This window comes from Pipistrellus kuhlii, unplaced genomic scaffold (genome assembly GCF_014108245.1).
Source record: "Pipistrellus kuhlii isolate mPipKuh1 unplaced genomic scaffold, mPipKuh1.p scaffold_m20_p_3, whole genome shotgun sequence".
Classification (NCBI taxonomy): domain Eukaryota; kingdom Metazoa; phylum Chordata; class Mammalia; order Chiroptera; family Vespertilionidae; genus Pipistrellus; species Pipistrellus kuhlii.
This window is the reverse complement of record NW_023425529.1, coordinates 86613282-86627675: the sequence shown is the minus strand read 5'-3', so window position 1 is coordinate 86627675 and position 14394 is coordinate 86613282. Positions and strand designations below refer to the sequence as shown.

Here is a 14394-nt window from a genome sequence, read left to right as displayed (position 1 = left end):
TCTTTGGTGCTGTGCTCTGTTCTTTGCTGCAACCATCAGTTAAATCCATCAATGGCTTTGAGTGGTCAATGCTTGATGTTGGGGATTCAATTCAATACTCATTTTTATTCAATCTAATCAAATTCAGTTTTTTACTGAATTAATTGGGGTGGCATTGGTTAATAAAATTATATAGGTTCAGGTGTACGATTCTATAATACATCATCTGTATGTTGTATTGTGTATTTACCACCCTAATTCAAGTCTCTTTCCGTAATCATTTATACCCTCTTTATCCTCTTCTGCCTGCTCCCTCCCCATTTCCTTCTCAACTTTAATTATTTTAACATAAGTTTTTTGATATATCTTATAAAGAAATTTATTTTTATTGTAACTGAATTCTAAGCTTCAGGAAACATTGACAGATTATTTGAGCAGTATTTCATTTGGAATAATAGTTGTAAATTAGAGAATTTGGCAGTTGCTTGATGTTTAGTATAATAGAATTTGGTCTGTGTTAGAAAATATATATATAACTCAACCTTCTTCATTGAAATAGAAAAGAATTGAATTTGTTTAGTATGTTGAACAATGAAGTAATAGGTGAGACTGCCAAGGTAGGTTTGAGAATCTTTGTGGAGGTCTTTGGGATGCTGCTAAGGACTTTGAAGTTTATTTTGTAGACTGGGGATATTGGGAGATGGGGAAAAAGTTATATCAGCCATCCTTATTAGTGGTCAAATATTTATTAATTTGATTTGTAATGTGTAGATAGTGATCTGTCTACCTATACTTAATTGGACCTCCTGTGGTCTATAATATATATTTGTAGGTAGTCTTCCATGAATGAGGGAATTAAACATATTTGCTCATAATCTAAGATGTAATTTTGCAGATTCAGGAGATGTTCATTAATATCAAACTTCATTAGTTTTGCACAAATATTTAAATAACCAACTATGCCAGGTAAAAGATGGGTGAGGTTGGGGGAAGATGAATAAGACATGATTTCTGGTCTCGGGATGCTCATAGGGTATTGATGTCCACTCAACAACTAGTCAGGCAGTTCCAGTACAATGTGCATGGTTTAGGGAACTAGACACAGGAGGCCATGGAGCCAGAGAACAGTAGACCTAATCCAGGTAGGAGTGGGAAGCATTTGGGAAGGTTTGGATGGGCTTCCTGGAGAAGGTAGTGCTTGTATGGCAGATTTTAGTGATGCAGTTGTTACTCTTCTAGTTGGTAGGAGGCTGGTTTCTTTCTGTAGCAACACTCTCTTCTGTTCTTTGTTTTGTGATGCTTCTTTCTTGCTCTCATTACTTGGCTTTTCTTCTTTCATTTATCCTTTTCAGGTAAGTATCCTCCAGAGTTTCATTTTGGACTGCCTCTCACTCTTATTGGGAAGGTTATGTTCCATTAACCACCTGTGCTAACGACTTCCCAGTTAGACTTGTTCACTTAGTTTTAGACCTGTATCTCCCACATACTGGGTCTGACCTCACATTGAGACATAGTAGCACAACAATAACCAGAAATGTTTACAAACACTTAAAAGTTAAGTACTGCCCCACTTAGCAATCACTTGGCACCAACACAATTAATTGTGAACACAAACATAGGTAAGTAACTAAGATATATCCAGATGATCCAGAGCATCCTTATGTCAAATTTTTTATGTTACCATAAAAATGAAAATTTAAGATGAAGACTCCTGAGACAGTGTCTGAGAACCACAAACCTCATTTTGAGAAACACCATACTCCTTCATCTTTATTTCTCTTTGGGCCTGTCTGATCTGATACAAAGCTGATCTGTTATACATCCCTGCCTGATCTGGCTTTAGCCTGCCTCTCCCATACTCTCTCTTATCACCCTACCCACTTTCCTACAACACCAGGCTAGTTATTTAAAATACATCATATTATCTTTCCTCTGTTACTTGTCTTTCTCCCCCTTGTTTCTCCACTTCTTTTTCACTGAATCTTTCAAGACCCAGATGAGTTAGCTTGCACTGCATACACATACTCCTGTTTACTCCTATTTGCACAAGTATCTAATATATGTAGTTATATAATGTTACAAGCTAATGACTCTGAGCTTATAACAATGCATTTGAAACAGAAAAGCATTTATTGGATTGGGTGTATAGTCATTGTGGGTGAGAGACACAGGGGAACTGAGTCAGGCTTTTCTCCTATTTTATGGTCACCTTGGACATGAAGTCACTGAAGGAGGAAGTAACAAGGAAAATTGATGTCTAAAATTTTGGTCTAATCCAATTCAAATGAATAAGTAATCATTTTTATAAGGTGATTTGCCCATAAGTCAAATAGAATTTTATATTAGTTTGTTTTGTTGTTGTTGTTTTTTTTTTTTAGAAATAAAAGGTCATAGATGAAGCCTGGGATTTGTCATTTTGGGCTAAATTATTTTCTTAAATGATAAAACAATACAGGTCCTTTGCCATGTCCTTTGCCAAGCATTCTCATTCATTCTTGGCCTGCCTATGTTTTTTAAGAATTGGTGCATATGGTACAGTTTGTTTCATGCTTTACAAAGACTTTGGAAAATAATGGCATTTCATACATAACTAGCCTTTGCCAATAAGAGGATTAGTCACACGTAATGAGAGTTATTTATACGGTGTTCTTTTGAATAATCCAAATCAAGTCCTTTTCTTTTGAACTTGGGGAAAAAGGATCTTCATATATATACTACTAATATTAGAATGCACTTAATTATATCATTTTGGAACAGTGGTTTACTGATATTTGAAAAAAATCAAAGATAATTTTCTATTTTTATAGATAAGCAGCAAAGATGAAGATTTTTTAGATCTTTCTGTTGATGTGGAACAAAATACATCAATTACTCACTGTTTAAGGTAAGAGTAGTCATTCATCATGAATTCTAATGAATATCTTTAGAGTATTTCAAAATGAATACATGATTTTCTTGTATAGACAAAATAAATTTATTTTGAATTTTACACAGGGGTTTTAGCAACACAGAAACTCTATGCAGTGAATATAAATACTACTGTGAAGAATGTCGCAGCAAACAGGAAGCACACAAACGGTAATTTCATGTTTTTGGAATTTTTCAGTGATTCTTTGGCAGTGGATGTTGTAGATGGGCTTTTCTAACTGAAAATGATCTATGAAAATTTACACCGAATAAAAATTCTTAATTTTATCACCAACAGTGAAGACTTATTAAGTAATTTACTAGATAAATATTAATCAACTCTAACCTCAGTGATTTTTCTGCAATTAATGATCTATACTAGGGGTGTCGAACTCAATCAGAGAAGGGGCCAAAATCTAAAATCCAGCCTAAATCACGGGTCGAATGGTTTACTGAACAGTCATAAACTGTCATTGTGATGGAAACGCAGCGGAGTGCAGTGATGACAGCGCAGTGCAGGCCACATTGCAAGGCCTGGCGGGACGGATTTGGCCCGCGGGCCTTGTGTTTGACACATGTGATCTATACTAATAAAAGAGAAAAGTGCAAATTAACTACACCCACAAGTCATGCCCACTAGCCAATCAGGATTGAGTATGCAATAATGCCAACCAAGATGGTGGCCAGCCACGGAGCAAGCAGGATGTTTGGGTTTCTCTGGCAATGGAGGAAGCAAAGATTTCTGCCCACTCTGGTTGGCCCTGGCCTCTGCTCAAGGTTACAAAGTTTCAATTATAGAAGATAAATAAATGCCAGATCCCAGGGCCTCTGTTTGGATTGCCAGGGAGCATGGCTGGCCCGCAAACCATCACAGGCTCCTCGCCCACACCCCAAGGGAACCCCCACCCTGATCCGGGACATCCTTCAGAGTGAACCAGCCAGCCCCCACCCATGTACCAGATCTCTATCCTATCTAATAAGAGTAATATGCAAATTACCATCACTCCAACACATAAAATGGCTGCCCTCATGTGGTCAAAGATGGCTGCTCCCATGTGGACACAAGATGGCTGACACAAGATGACCAGCAGGGGAGGGACCAGGCCTGTAAGGGAGGCAGTTGTGGGCAATCAGGCCAGCAGGGGAAGGCTGTTGGGAGGGGCCAGGCCTTCAAGGGAAAGCAGTTGTGGGCAATCAGGCCAGCAGAGGAGGGCAGTAGGAGAAACCAGGACTGCAAAGGAGGGCAGTTGGGGGGCAATCAAGCCTGCGGGGGAGGACATTAGTGGTGACCAGGCCGGCAGAGGAGGGAAGTTGGGAGCAACCGGACAAGATGGCCAACAGGGTAGAGACAAGGCCTGTAAGGGAGGGCAGTTGTGGGTGATCAGGCCATCAGGGAAGGGCAGTTGGGAAGGACCCAGGCTTGCACGGGAGGGCAGTTCGGGGGGAACTAGGCCTGCAGGGGTGGGCAGTTGGGGGCAACCCGCCCAGCAGGGGAGGGCAGTTAGGGGTGTTCAGGCCTGCAGGGGAGGGCAGTTAGGGGCAATCAGGCTGTCAGGAGAGTGGTTAGGGATGATCAGGCTGGCAGGCAGAAGCGGTTAGGGGCAATCATCAAGGCAGGCAGACGAGAGGTTGGGAGCCAGCAGTCCTGGATTGTGAAAGGGTGAGAGGGATCCCAGATTGGAGAGGGTGCAGGCTGGGCTGAGGGTTTCCCCCCCCCCCCCCCCCCCCGCCCCTGTGCACAAATTTTATGCACTGGGCCTCTAGTTGTTTAATAACCATGAACCAGTACACTTAACCTTTAAAAGACAGCATTTAAATTTCTGTAGTGGGTCTCCCGGCCGGAGCTTTCTTGGGCATTTAAATTCAGCTCTGCAGGCATTTACTTTTTTGCCTCTATCTTAAATATTTTTTGAGTTATTTATGAAAAGTAAAAACATTTATAAAGAAAATGTATTAAAGTTATCTTTTAACCACTCCTTGCCGGGAACTAAAGTTCCCTTTCGTCTGATAAAGGTTAAAGTATTTGGCTTGGAAGCTTTCTTGATTATGTAAACTTTTTTCTTGGTGTGGTCTAGTTTCTGCAATCCCTACATAGGATTTTGTACCTTCTCATAGTACATCATTCTAAAGATGGGAGTGGGTACCATTCCTTGGTACCCACATCATCATCCTTGTTATTTTTAGACAATCTCAAACTCAGAGAAAAGTTCCAAGAATGTAGCAAGAATGCTTTTATACCCTAAACCATTTGAAACTAAGGTCCTGGTGTGATGTCATGATCCTGGACATTTAAGTAGCTGCTTCCTACCAATAAGGAAATTTTCCAATGTACCTTATCCATTCAAGTCAGAAAAAGTAATGCTGACATGTAACTGTTATTGTAGATCTGATTTTAGTATCACCAGATGTCCCAATAATGCCCTTTTGAGAAATGCGGATCCAGTCTAGAATCACACATTGCATTTAGTATTCACGTCCCTTTAGTCTTTCAAATTTGGAACCGTTTTTTAGTCTTCTCTTGACTTCAATAATCTTGCCACTTTTCAAAATTTCAGATTAGTAATTTCATAGAAAGTCCCTCTTTGGGTTCCTCTCACGTTTTCTAAAATTTGGTTTAGGTTATGTATTTGGGGTGGGGAATCTTACAGAAGTGATGCTATGTTCTTATTGTATCCTGTTGAGTAGCACATGGTTTTGATTTGTCTTCTATTGGGTTTCCCCAAGACCATTCCTGGATTTGGTAGTTGCTAGAAAGACTCAGCATAACAATCATGTTCACAGCTAAGATTTATTACAGGGGAAGGTGACAAAGCACATTCAGCAAGGAAAGCTAGGCAAGCTCCCAAGAGTTTTGTTCTAGAGGAGTCAAACTGAAGACACACTTAACCCCTCCAGTGTTCTGCATAAACCATTTTGTTTGTCTGAACAATTTCACATTGAGACACCCTTCTCATTTAGGGAATGGTGGGACTCTCTAAATCTAGCATGTCAAACCCACAGCCTATAGGCTGCATGTGGCTCACGATGAATATTTTTGCCAGAATATTCTTACAGCCAGTACAATGGCATGTTAGAAACATTTTAATAAAAATGTCATCACTTAATTGTTATAATATCCTGTTATACATAATTATCAATAACGAACTACAACGTTCACTAATGACTGATTACTATAATCATGTTGCATTCAATTCTCTTATGTGCCTTACGGGCTCAGGAGCACCATTTCTCTCCACTAATGCTAGCAGCGAATATTTCAGCAGCGGATTGCCATGCCATTAGTCTTGCATCCATGTATGTGCACAGGAAGTAGCTAAGCAAGCAAGGTGGGAAAGGAAATTTCTAGGAAGGCAGACCCGTGAACACAGAGGTAGCATATTTGAGCTATGCATCTGAATAGTGATTTGTAGTTTTACAAAGAATTTTCACACCATTATTTTTGGTGTACACAACAGGAAATATTCGCTTTCGGAGAACAAGAAAAATAGGTTTATTTGCATTATGTTTATTAATTTGTGCATTTATTCAGTATCTGTTAAGTTAATGTTTAAGAAAAAGTATTCATTTTTATTAAAATGTTCTATTATGTTAATGATTACTCATTTATTTCAGCCCTTTGCATTCAGCATGTTTATATCAAAATAAACCTTTATTTCTATGAAAATTGAAGCTTTTGTTTTTTTGCAGCCCACATAAACTTAAACCTTGTTTATTTGGCCTGTGTTAGCCTTTGAGTTTGACATGCTTGCTCTAAATCCAAGTTCCCAGTAGTTAATAGTGGACCATTTTTCATGCAGATCTTTCTTCTGAGGATTGTGTGAGGGCTGATGTATTAACTATTTTCTTTACTGATGCTGTTGTCTTTGAACACTTGATTATGGTGATGTCTCCTGGAATTCTCCATTCTTAAGCTATGCTTTTTCTCATTTGTAATTCATATTTTGTATGAAGGTATTTTGAAATTCTAAATATCCCCATTTCTCATTAAACTTAATTTTTTTTGTTTGTTTTTTGAAATCTCAGCATGAATTCAAAGGATTTCTATTTTTTTTTCAGTGGGTTATGGTCCATTACCATTTTTATTTCTTTTCATGTTCAGATTATCCCTGATTTGGCTAGTAAGAGCTCCTACAAGCTGACTCCTGTCTTTTTTGTTGTTGTTATAATTTTGTCCCCCTCAGGTATATGTATACATGCACAATTCTCTCTCTCATAGATGTGTTGCTTACTCTGTGGGGACTTCTCTACACCCCCACCTGCACAGATGTCTTTTATGGGCTTACTAATGATTTAACTGAAATGTTCATTAAGGGAAGGGGAAGAACCTAGATTTTTAAATGATTATATTTTTGGACACAGTTTTTTGGACACAAGATTTAATTTATTGGTAAGTGAAGTGCTTTGGTAATGGACACAGGTAATCAAAACAGACTACTCAGTATTCCCTTCAGATGTTTGGAGTACCTCAAATAAATTTGACTAGAGACATGGGTGCTGATGTATTAGATTAATCTTGAAAATGTTGTAGAAAGTGCCTAAGACTTTTGGTTAAGGAAAATAGAGTCAGCTAAAAGGAATGTAACTCAAATTTTATTGATTAAATGGAGAAAAGCCCATCTGTGAGCATAAGCTGGTCTTCATATAGCATGATAAGTAACCAGACATGGATTTGTAATTAGGAATTATCTACAGGGTCAAGCTGTTTGTTTTGAAGATGTGTACGTGAGATTTTTACATTATTTAATATTAATCTTTTATTAAATTACCTGGGGAATATATTGTCTTTGTATAGAAATTAGAAATGTAGCTAAGTATAAAGCACACAAGAATTAAGTATAAATCACACAAGAGTTATAATTCATGAAAAATACTTTGCATTTTTGTATAAATTAAGTGCATATGCATGTATGTATACACATAATTTTTGAAATGGAATCAAACTTTATATACAGTTTTGATACTTTTTTCACTTACTGAATTACAACCATGTCAATGAAAACATCAGTCTTCAGAGGTGCTGTATAGTATTTTTTGTATGGTCATACCTGTCTACCAGTTGGCTAAATCTAACAATTTAGATTGTTTCCATTTTTCTTCACTGCTTTGATGCACATATTTTGTATGTATACTCACCTCCTCACTCATATATTTTCAGACAGATTTTAAAGTATTTCTTGTATTGTAGGATAAATTATGTGTAATTACGTGGAAATTCACCAAAACAGAAATTATGTATTTTTCACTAGGATGCAATATCAACTCTTCCTTGCCTTGTGATATTGGAGAAGTCTTTTTGGGTCTGAGTTTGATTAGTTGATTTCCAAGATCCCTATCATCTCTAAAACTCTGTAGATCCCTATCATCTCTAAAACTCTATAGTTTCTGGTTTCAGGATAAGATTGTATTGAATATACAGATCATAGATAGCTCTTATTAAAGAAACAAAAATCAATTTGACTTAAAAAATGTTTCCATTTGGATGAAGGACAAAAACCACATCATTAGTGGAGCCAGAAAAAGCATTTGACAAAATTCAACACCATTTCATGAGAAAAACACTTACTAAGAAACTAGAATAGAAGGATCATGCCTCAACATAACGAAAGCCATATATGAAAAGCCTACAACCAACATCATACTCAACAATTAAAAACTAAATATTTTTCCTCCAAGATCAGAAAGAAGGCAAAGATGCCTGCTCTCGTCACTTTTATACAGCACAGTATTGGAAGTCCTAGCCAGAGCAGTTAGGCAAGAAAAAAAGAAAGGAAAAAAAAGGCTTTCAAGTCTGAAAAGTAAAAATAAGATTTTCTCTTCACAGATGGCATGAGCTTACATATAAATAAATCACTAAATATTTTTATGTGTTTTTAAAAAAATTGATTTTAGAGAGAGAAATGATAGGGAGAGATAGAAACATCAATGATGAGAAGGAATAATCAATCGACTGCCTCCTGCATGCCCTCTACTGGGGGTAGAGCCTGCAACCCCTGGCTTGTGCCCTGACTGGGAATTGAACTGTGATAGCCTGGTTCATGGGTCCCACTGAGCACACCAGCCAGGCTGGGATTATTTTCTTTTCCTTTTTCTTTTCTTTTTTCTTTTCTTTTTTCTTTTCTTTCCTTTTCTTTCCTTTTCTTTCCTTTCCCTTTCCTTTTCCTTTTCCTTTTCCTTTCCTTTCCTTTCCTTTCCTTTCCTTTCCTTTCCTTTCCTTTCCTTTTCCTCTTCCTCTTCCTCTTCCTCTTCCCTCTTCCCTCTTCCCTCTTCCCTCTTCCCTCTTCCCTCTTCCCTCTTCCCTCTTCCCTCTTCCCTCTTCCCTCTTCCCTCTTCCCTCTTCCCTCTTCCCTCTTCCCTCTTCCCTCTTCCCTCTTCCCTCTTCCCTCTTCCCTCTTCCCTCTTCCCTCTTCCCTCTTCCCTCTTCCCTCTTCCCTCTTCTCCTCCTCCACCACCACCACCACCACCACCACCACCACCAATTTTATTGATTTTTTACAGAGAGGAAAGGAGAGAGATAGAGGGTCAGAAACATCAATGAGAGAGAATCACCGATCAGTGCCTCCTGCACACCTCCTATTGGGGATGTGCCCCCCAACCCAGGTACATGCCCTTGATGGGAATTGAGAGAAAGGTGCCCTCGATTTTCGCCTGCTGCCAAACTGTCTATGCTCTCCCCCAACGAGTCCGGTATTGGGGTTCAGTTCAGTTGGTAGTGGGATTGGAGGTGGCATTCAGAGCAGTCTGGAGCCCCTGTCTCCTTCCCATCAGGGCAATCCCGAGGCACAGCCGGCTGGCCCTTCTCTGCGCGCAGTGTGCGCGCCTCCGGGACCTCCTTTCGCTGCTTCCCTGGAGTCCCGCCTTACAGCCCGGCTCCCTATGGATGAGCCTGGGTCCCCGGGGTCTGGCCTAGAATTGGGGTTCAAAGCAGTTGGAGCTGGGCCCAGCACAGTCAGAGCTTTTCTCTCCTTCCCGATTGGGACCGCAAGCCAGGCACTCGGCCTCGCTCCTCTCCGGCTCTGTCCTCTCCGCGCGCGCCGCGTGTCTCCGTACCTTGGGCTTTTACAGCTCCTCCGCGCTTCCTTCTGGTTTTCTCCTTGCTTCTTGTTGTAGAATATCCAGTCAGTTGACTTTCCTATAGTTCTGGGTAATGTCCATTTTATATTTTAGTTGTATTTTGTTGAAATTGTTGTGTGCGGCTGTGGCTAGTTGCCTACCCGAGCAGCCATCTTGGATTCTTCTAAAAAAAAAAATTTTTTTTTTCTTAATTGATTTTTAAAGAAAGAGAGAGAGGAAGGGAGAGAGAGAGAGAAACATCAACAATGAGAAAGAATATCAATTGGGGATCAAGCCCTACTGGGGATCAAGCCTGCAACCCAGGCATGTGCCCTGACCAGGAATCAACTGTTACCTTTTGGTGCATGGGTCAACACTCAACCACTGAGCCACACCAGCCAGGTCTCAGTTTTTTGTTGTTAATATATAAAAACTAATTTTTGTGCATTGATTTTGTATCCTGTATCTTTGCTGAATTTGTTTTACTAGTTCTAACAAGGTTTTGTTAGATGTTTGATGTTTCTGTATAATAAAATTTCCTGATAGTTATTTATGATTCCTATTGTAGACTCTGAGAAGACCCACATAACGGAAAAGATATTTCTTTTATCTAGTTTTTTCCGGAATTTATTTGCACATAGACTACTTTTATACAGCACACCTACTGAACTGTGTATAGCCCAGTCCAGGAAAAATACCAGTTTGGTAAATGGGATGTAGTAGTTATAGACCTTTGTCTGGCGGGAGGACAGCACTGGGAGAAAGTGGAGGGCTGTTCCTGGGAACTGGAATGAGAAAAGATTTGATGTCTTTGTTTCAGTTAGTGCTGAATGTCCTCTGGGCCTTGTGGTGGGAATGGTGCCGAGATTTTAAAGAGCAATATTTCTATTGCTCCTCTCTCACTCTGATGAGGAACAACCATGGACTGGGAGCTAAGCCAGCCTGACTCACTCCTTGCCTACACATGCTTCCTTTCTCTTATTTGTGCTCTCCCTTGATTCCATATTTAGCTTAGTCCACTTCTAGGACCAAACCTGTCCTTATGAGGCATCGAAGAAGGCTCTTGCACTGCCCAGGTGACTCAGCATCCCATCAGAATTCTCCTGAGTCTGACCTGTGTTTGTGGTTTTCTGGGTCTTTCTGTTTTGACAGGTTGATGTTGCATACCTGGTAGGTAGCAACTTTAGATAGTGCACAGTATTCTGTTCCACCTGTGGTTGGGGCACTCCATGGTCCTCATCCATCCACTGACCTGTCCTTCACTTATAACACAGGCTAGAGGTCAGGTTCTGTCTTGTCTGACTCCTCTCAGTGTCCTCACATCAGGTCATGGCATCTTATTCCTTTCTCATTCCTCAGCCCCATTTGCCCCATTTATTGTTTAAAAGTGGAATTTTATGTCTGTACAATTTTAAGCTTTTCTGCATGGTTAAGCCTTCTACTAACAGTATTTAGTCAAGTTTTATGTGCCTGTTCTGTGATATTAAATATCTCTGTGTCAGAGTTTGCAAACTGTGCCCGAGTTTGCAAACTGTGCCCCTGGGCCAAATTCAGTCTATAGACCTCTTTGCTTGGCTCACACAGTTTGTACAAATGGTTTCTCACTATTCTTGAAAAAAAAAAAAAAAAAAATCAAAACAGCAGACAGCACTCGGCCTGCATTCCACCATGCGATGCCCTCAACTGCCTGCAGCTGAGTCCTTGGTGTTCCAGTTAGGACTGGTGCAGACACTCAGTTCTCCTGCCCTCCTGCTCTGTTGGCTTGCTTTCACTTCTGGCTCTTCTTTGGAGGACTCCCCTTGGGCTACTGCAGAAGGGCCTTTCTGTGAATTTCTTTCATCTCTGACTGACAGGTGGAGAATAGAATATGAAAGCCCAGCTATCATTGCTGTGGTTGAGAGAAATTCACAGTCCAGGGTTCCCCTGTGGGACTTGGGGGAGGGGAGGACAGCCCTGTGTGGTATTCTGGGTGAGACCCACCCTTCCTTGGCTTCCTCACTTTCCCTGCTTCCCTCAATCTGCCCTGGAACACTGCCTGGATAAATCTCCCAGTGGGACCCAAATGGGGAGGTTGTACTCACTCCTCACCGTAGTCTCACCACCTTTTATTATAGGGGCTGCAGTCATTTGAATTTGTAACCTGGTATATAATGTGGACAGTAAATTCTTACTAAGAAAATAATACCTGTTGTCTACTCATTTCTGTCTCATGGAAAATACTTGATTAGATTGGAAGAGGACATGCTTGTTTTGAAAATCACACTATTGATTCAACGTAAGTTTTTGGAGACTTTACTTTGTGGTGAGGATGCTTCTCTTTAGAAGGATGAATTTGCAGTAGTAATTTTAAATGCCTCTTCCATATTTATCACTTTAGGAATATAAAGGAAGCTGTCCATCTTATATTTACAGTTACTGATTTTTAGAAAGAACCTGAGGGAGAAATCATCCATTCATTTAGTATAACATCACCACCAAGTGGATTTATATGTTGCTGGATAAAATTTGCTCATGTTTTGTTAATGATTTTCACATATATGATATCTAATAAGGGATACTGGTCTGTGATTTTATTTTCCTGTAATACCTTTGTCAATTTTGAAATTGGGTTTATGCTGACTGCAAATATGAGTTGGGGATCATTCCCTTCTCCTTTTATTAAGCAGTTTATATAAGTTAGGTTTTATTTCTTTCTTAAATGTTTGATAGAATTCCCCATGATGCTATTTGGTCTTGTTTTTTTTTTTTGAAGGGGAGAAGGGTTGGTTATAAATAGATGCTGTAGTATTTAGATTTTTTGTTCTTGCTGGGACCGGTTTGGCTCAGTGGATAGAGCATCGGCCTGCGGACTGAAAGGTTCTGGGTTCGAATCCAGGCAAGGGCATGTACCTTGGTTGTGGGCACATCCCTGGTGGAGGGTGTGCAAGAGGCAGCTGATCGATGATTCTCTCTCATCGATGTTTCTAACTATCCCTCTCTCTTCCTCTCTGAAAAATCAATAAAATGTATTTAAAAAAAATAGATTTTTCATTCTTTTTTATTTTCAGTTTTGCTAAATTGTGTTTTTAAACAGTTTGTCCAACAACTAAGTTATTTGTTTAATACTGAGAAAATACTTCTGGATCTATATTCTACTGGAAATTTTTAAAGAATAACTTGTTTTAGCAACTATACATGGGTCTGATGTATATAAAGTTTGATTAATACTGGATATAAAATTACATATATTGTCTTTTTTTTTACATTCAATAAGTATTTTCCAACACCATTTAGAAATTTTCACCATTATTGTTTCAAGTTGTATAATATTCTATTTTGTTTATAATGTAATATATTTCAACATTTCCTATTGTGAATAGTGAGGCTTTCCTTAATTTTTTAAATTAAATCTTTATTGGAGAACCAAGATGGCGACATAGGTAAACACCTGTACTTTCTGCCTCCTACAACCACATCAGAATTACAACTAAAATGCAGAACAGCTATCATCCAGAACCGTGGGAAAGCTGGCTGAGTCGAAGTACTACAACTAGAGAGGTAAAGAAGAAAGTGCATTGAGACTGATAGGAGATGCAGAGGCACGAAACAGGCTGGCACCTGGTGCGCTGCTTTTTTAATCGGGATATATAAGCTCCAGCTTGCTCTGAGCTCCAATGTCAGGCGAGACTCAGAGGGGACCCAGACATATACGGGGAGAAACTGGACTGTCTGGTATCAGGGCCGGAACTCAGGGGTGGCTTTCTTCCAGATGGAGGTGCTCACAACAGTCATTGTTCCCCTGCTGGGACTTCCCCAGTGCAGGGCTGATTGGAAGCCATTGCTGTTTGCTTCATCCTGGAGATTCCTTGAGACCCTGCCCTGCCCAATTTACAACCCCACCCAAGCTGTGTGCAGTGGTTTTGGCGTATGAATGGCCTGTTCTTTTTCAGCCTAAAACCTGTCAAACAAGCTGCAGCTGGATCAAGGAGCCCCAAAGCTATCAAAAGAAGGCCCAAGGCCTCACTAGCACCATCCTGACTTGCTTCACAGCTGAGCCTCAACTGAGCACTTCCAAACCCGATACAAAGAGGAGAAGTCTGCAGATCTCTCTCTAGCTCCTGCTGGGTGGCCCTAGGCAGTGGCTGCCTTTGCACCTCCTTGGAAACCCAAGAGCCAGTGTACCCAGTGGTCAGTGTGAGACCATACCAGATTACAACTCTTCAAATCCATAAGTGACACACTCAAGGGGCATTCTCAGTGAGCACCAAAACCCCACTGAAGCAAGTCCTGTCCCATAAGGGTATCTCCTGCACAGCAGCTCTTTCATTATAGACACAGTAGTTCCTCACAGCCAATTGGCCTGGAGGTCAGTTTCCCCCAGTGACACAAACAACAATGAAGGCTCAGCTACAGTAAGACTATGCACACAGTCCACAAAGGGGTGCACTAAGAGTGTCCACCTCATGTGACTGGGGAGGC

At 40.2% G+C, this 14394-nt stretch overlaps 1 protein-coding gene across 6 annotated transcripts in view; it reads left to right on the top strand.

Annotated features, from left to right (window-relative positions):
- Positions 1-14394, top strand: part of USP12 (ubiquitin specific peptidase 12) — a 64169-nt gene that overhangs the window by 38177 nt on the left and 11598 nt on the right. For 5 of the 6 annotated variants that reach the window (XM_036455722.2, XM_036455719.1, XM_036455720.2 and 2 more), the window contains 2 exons: positions 2787-2863; positions 2974-3057. In XM_036455722.2, the coding sequence (XP_036311615.1) occupies positions 2787-2863; positions 2974-3057 (161 nt within the window). The remainder of the gene's footprint in view (positions 1-2786; positions 2864-2973; positions 3058-14394) is intronic. The other variant, XM_036455721.2, reaches the window with a different exon arrangement.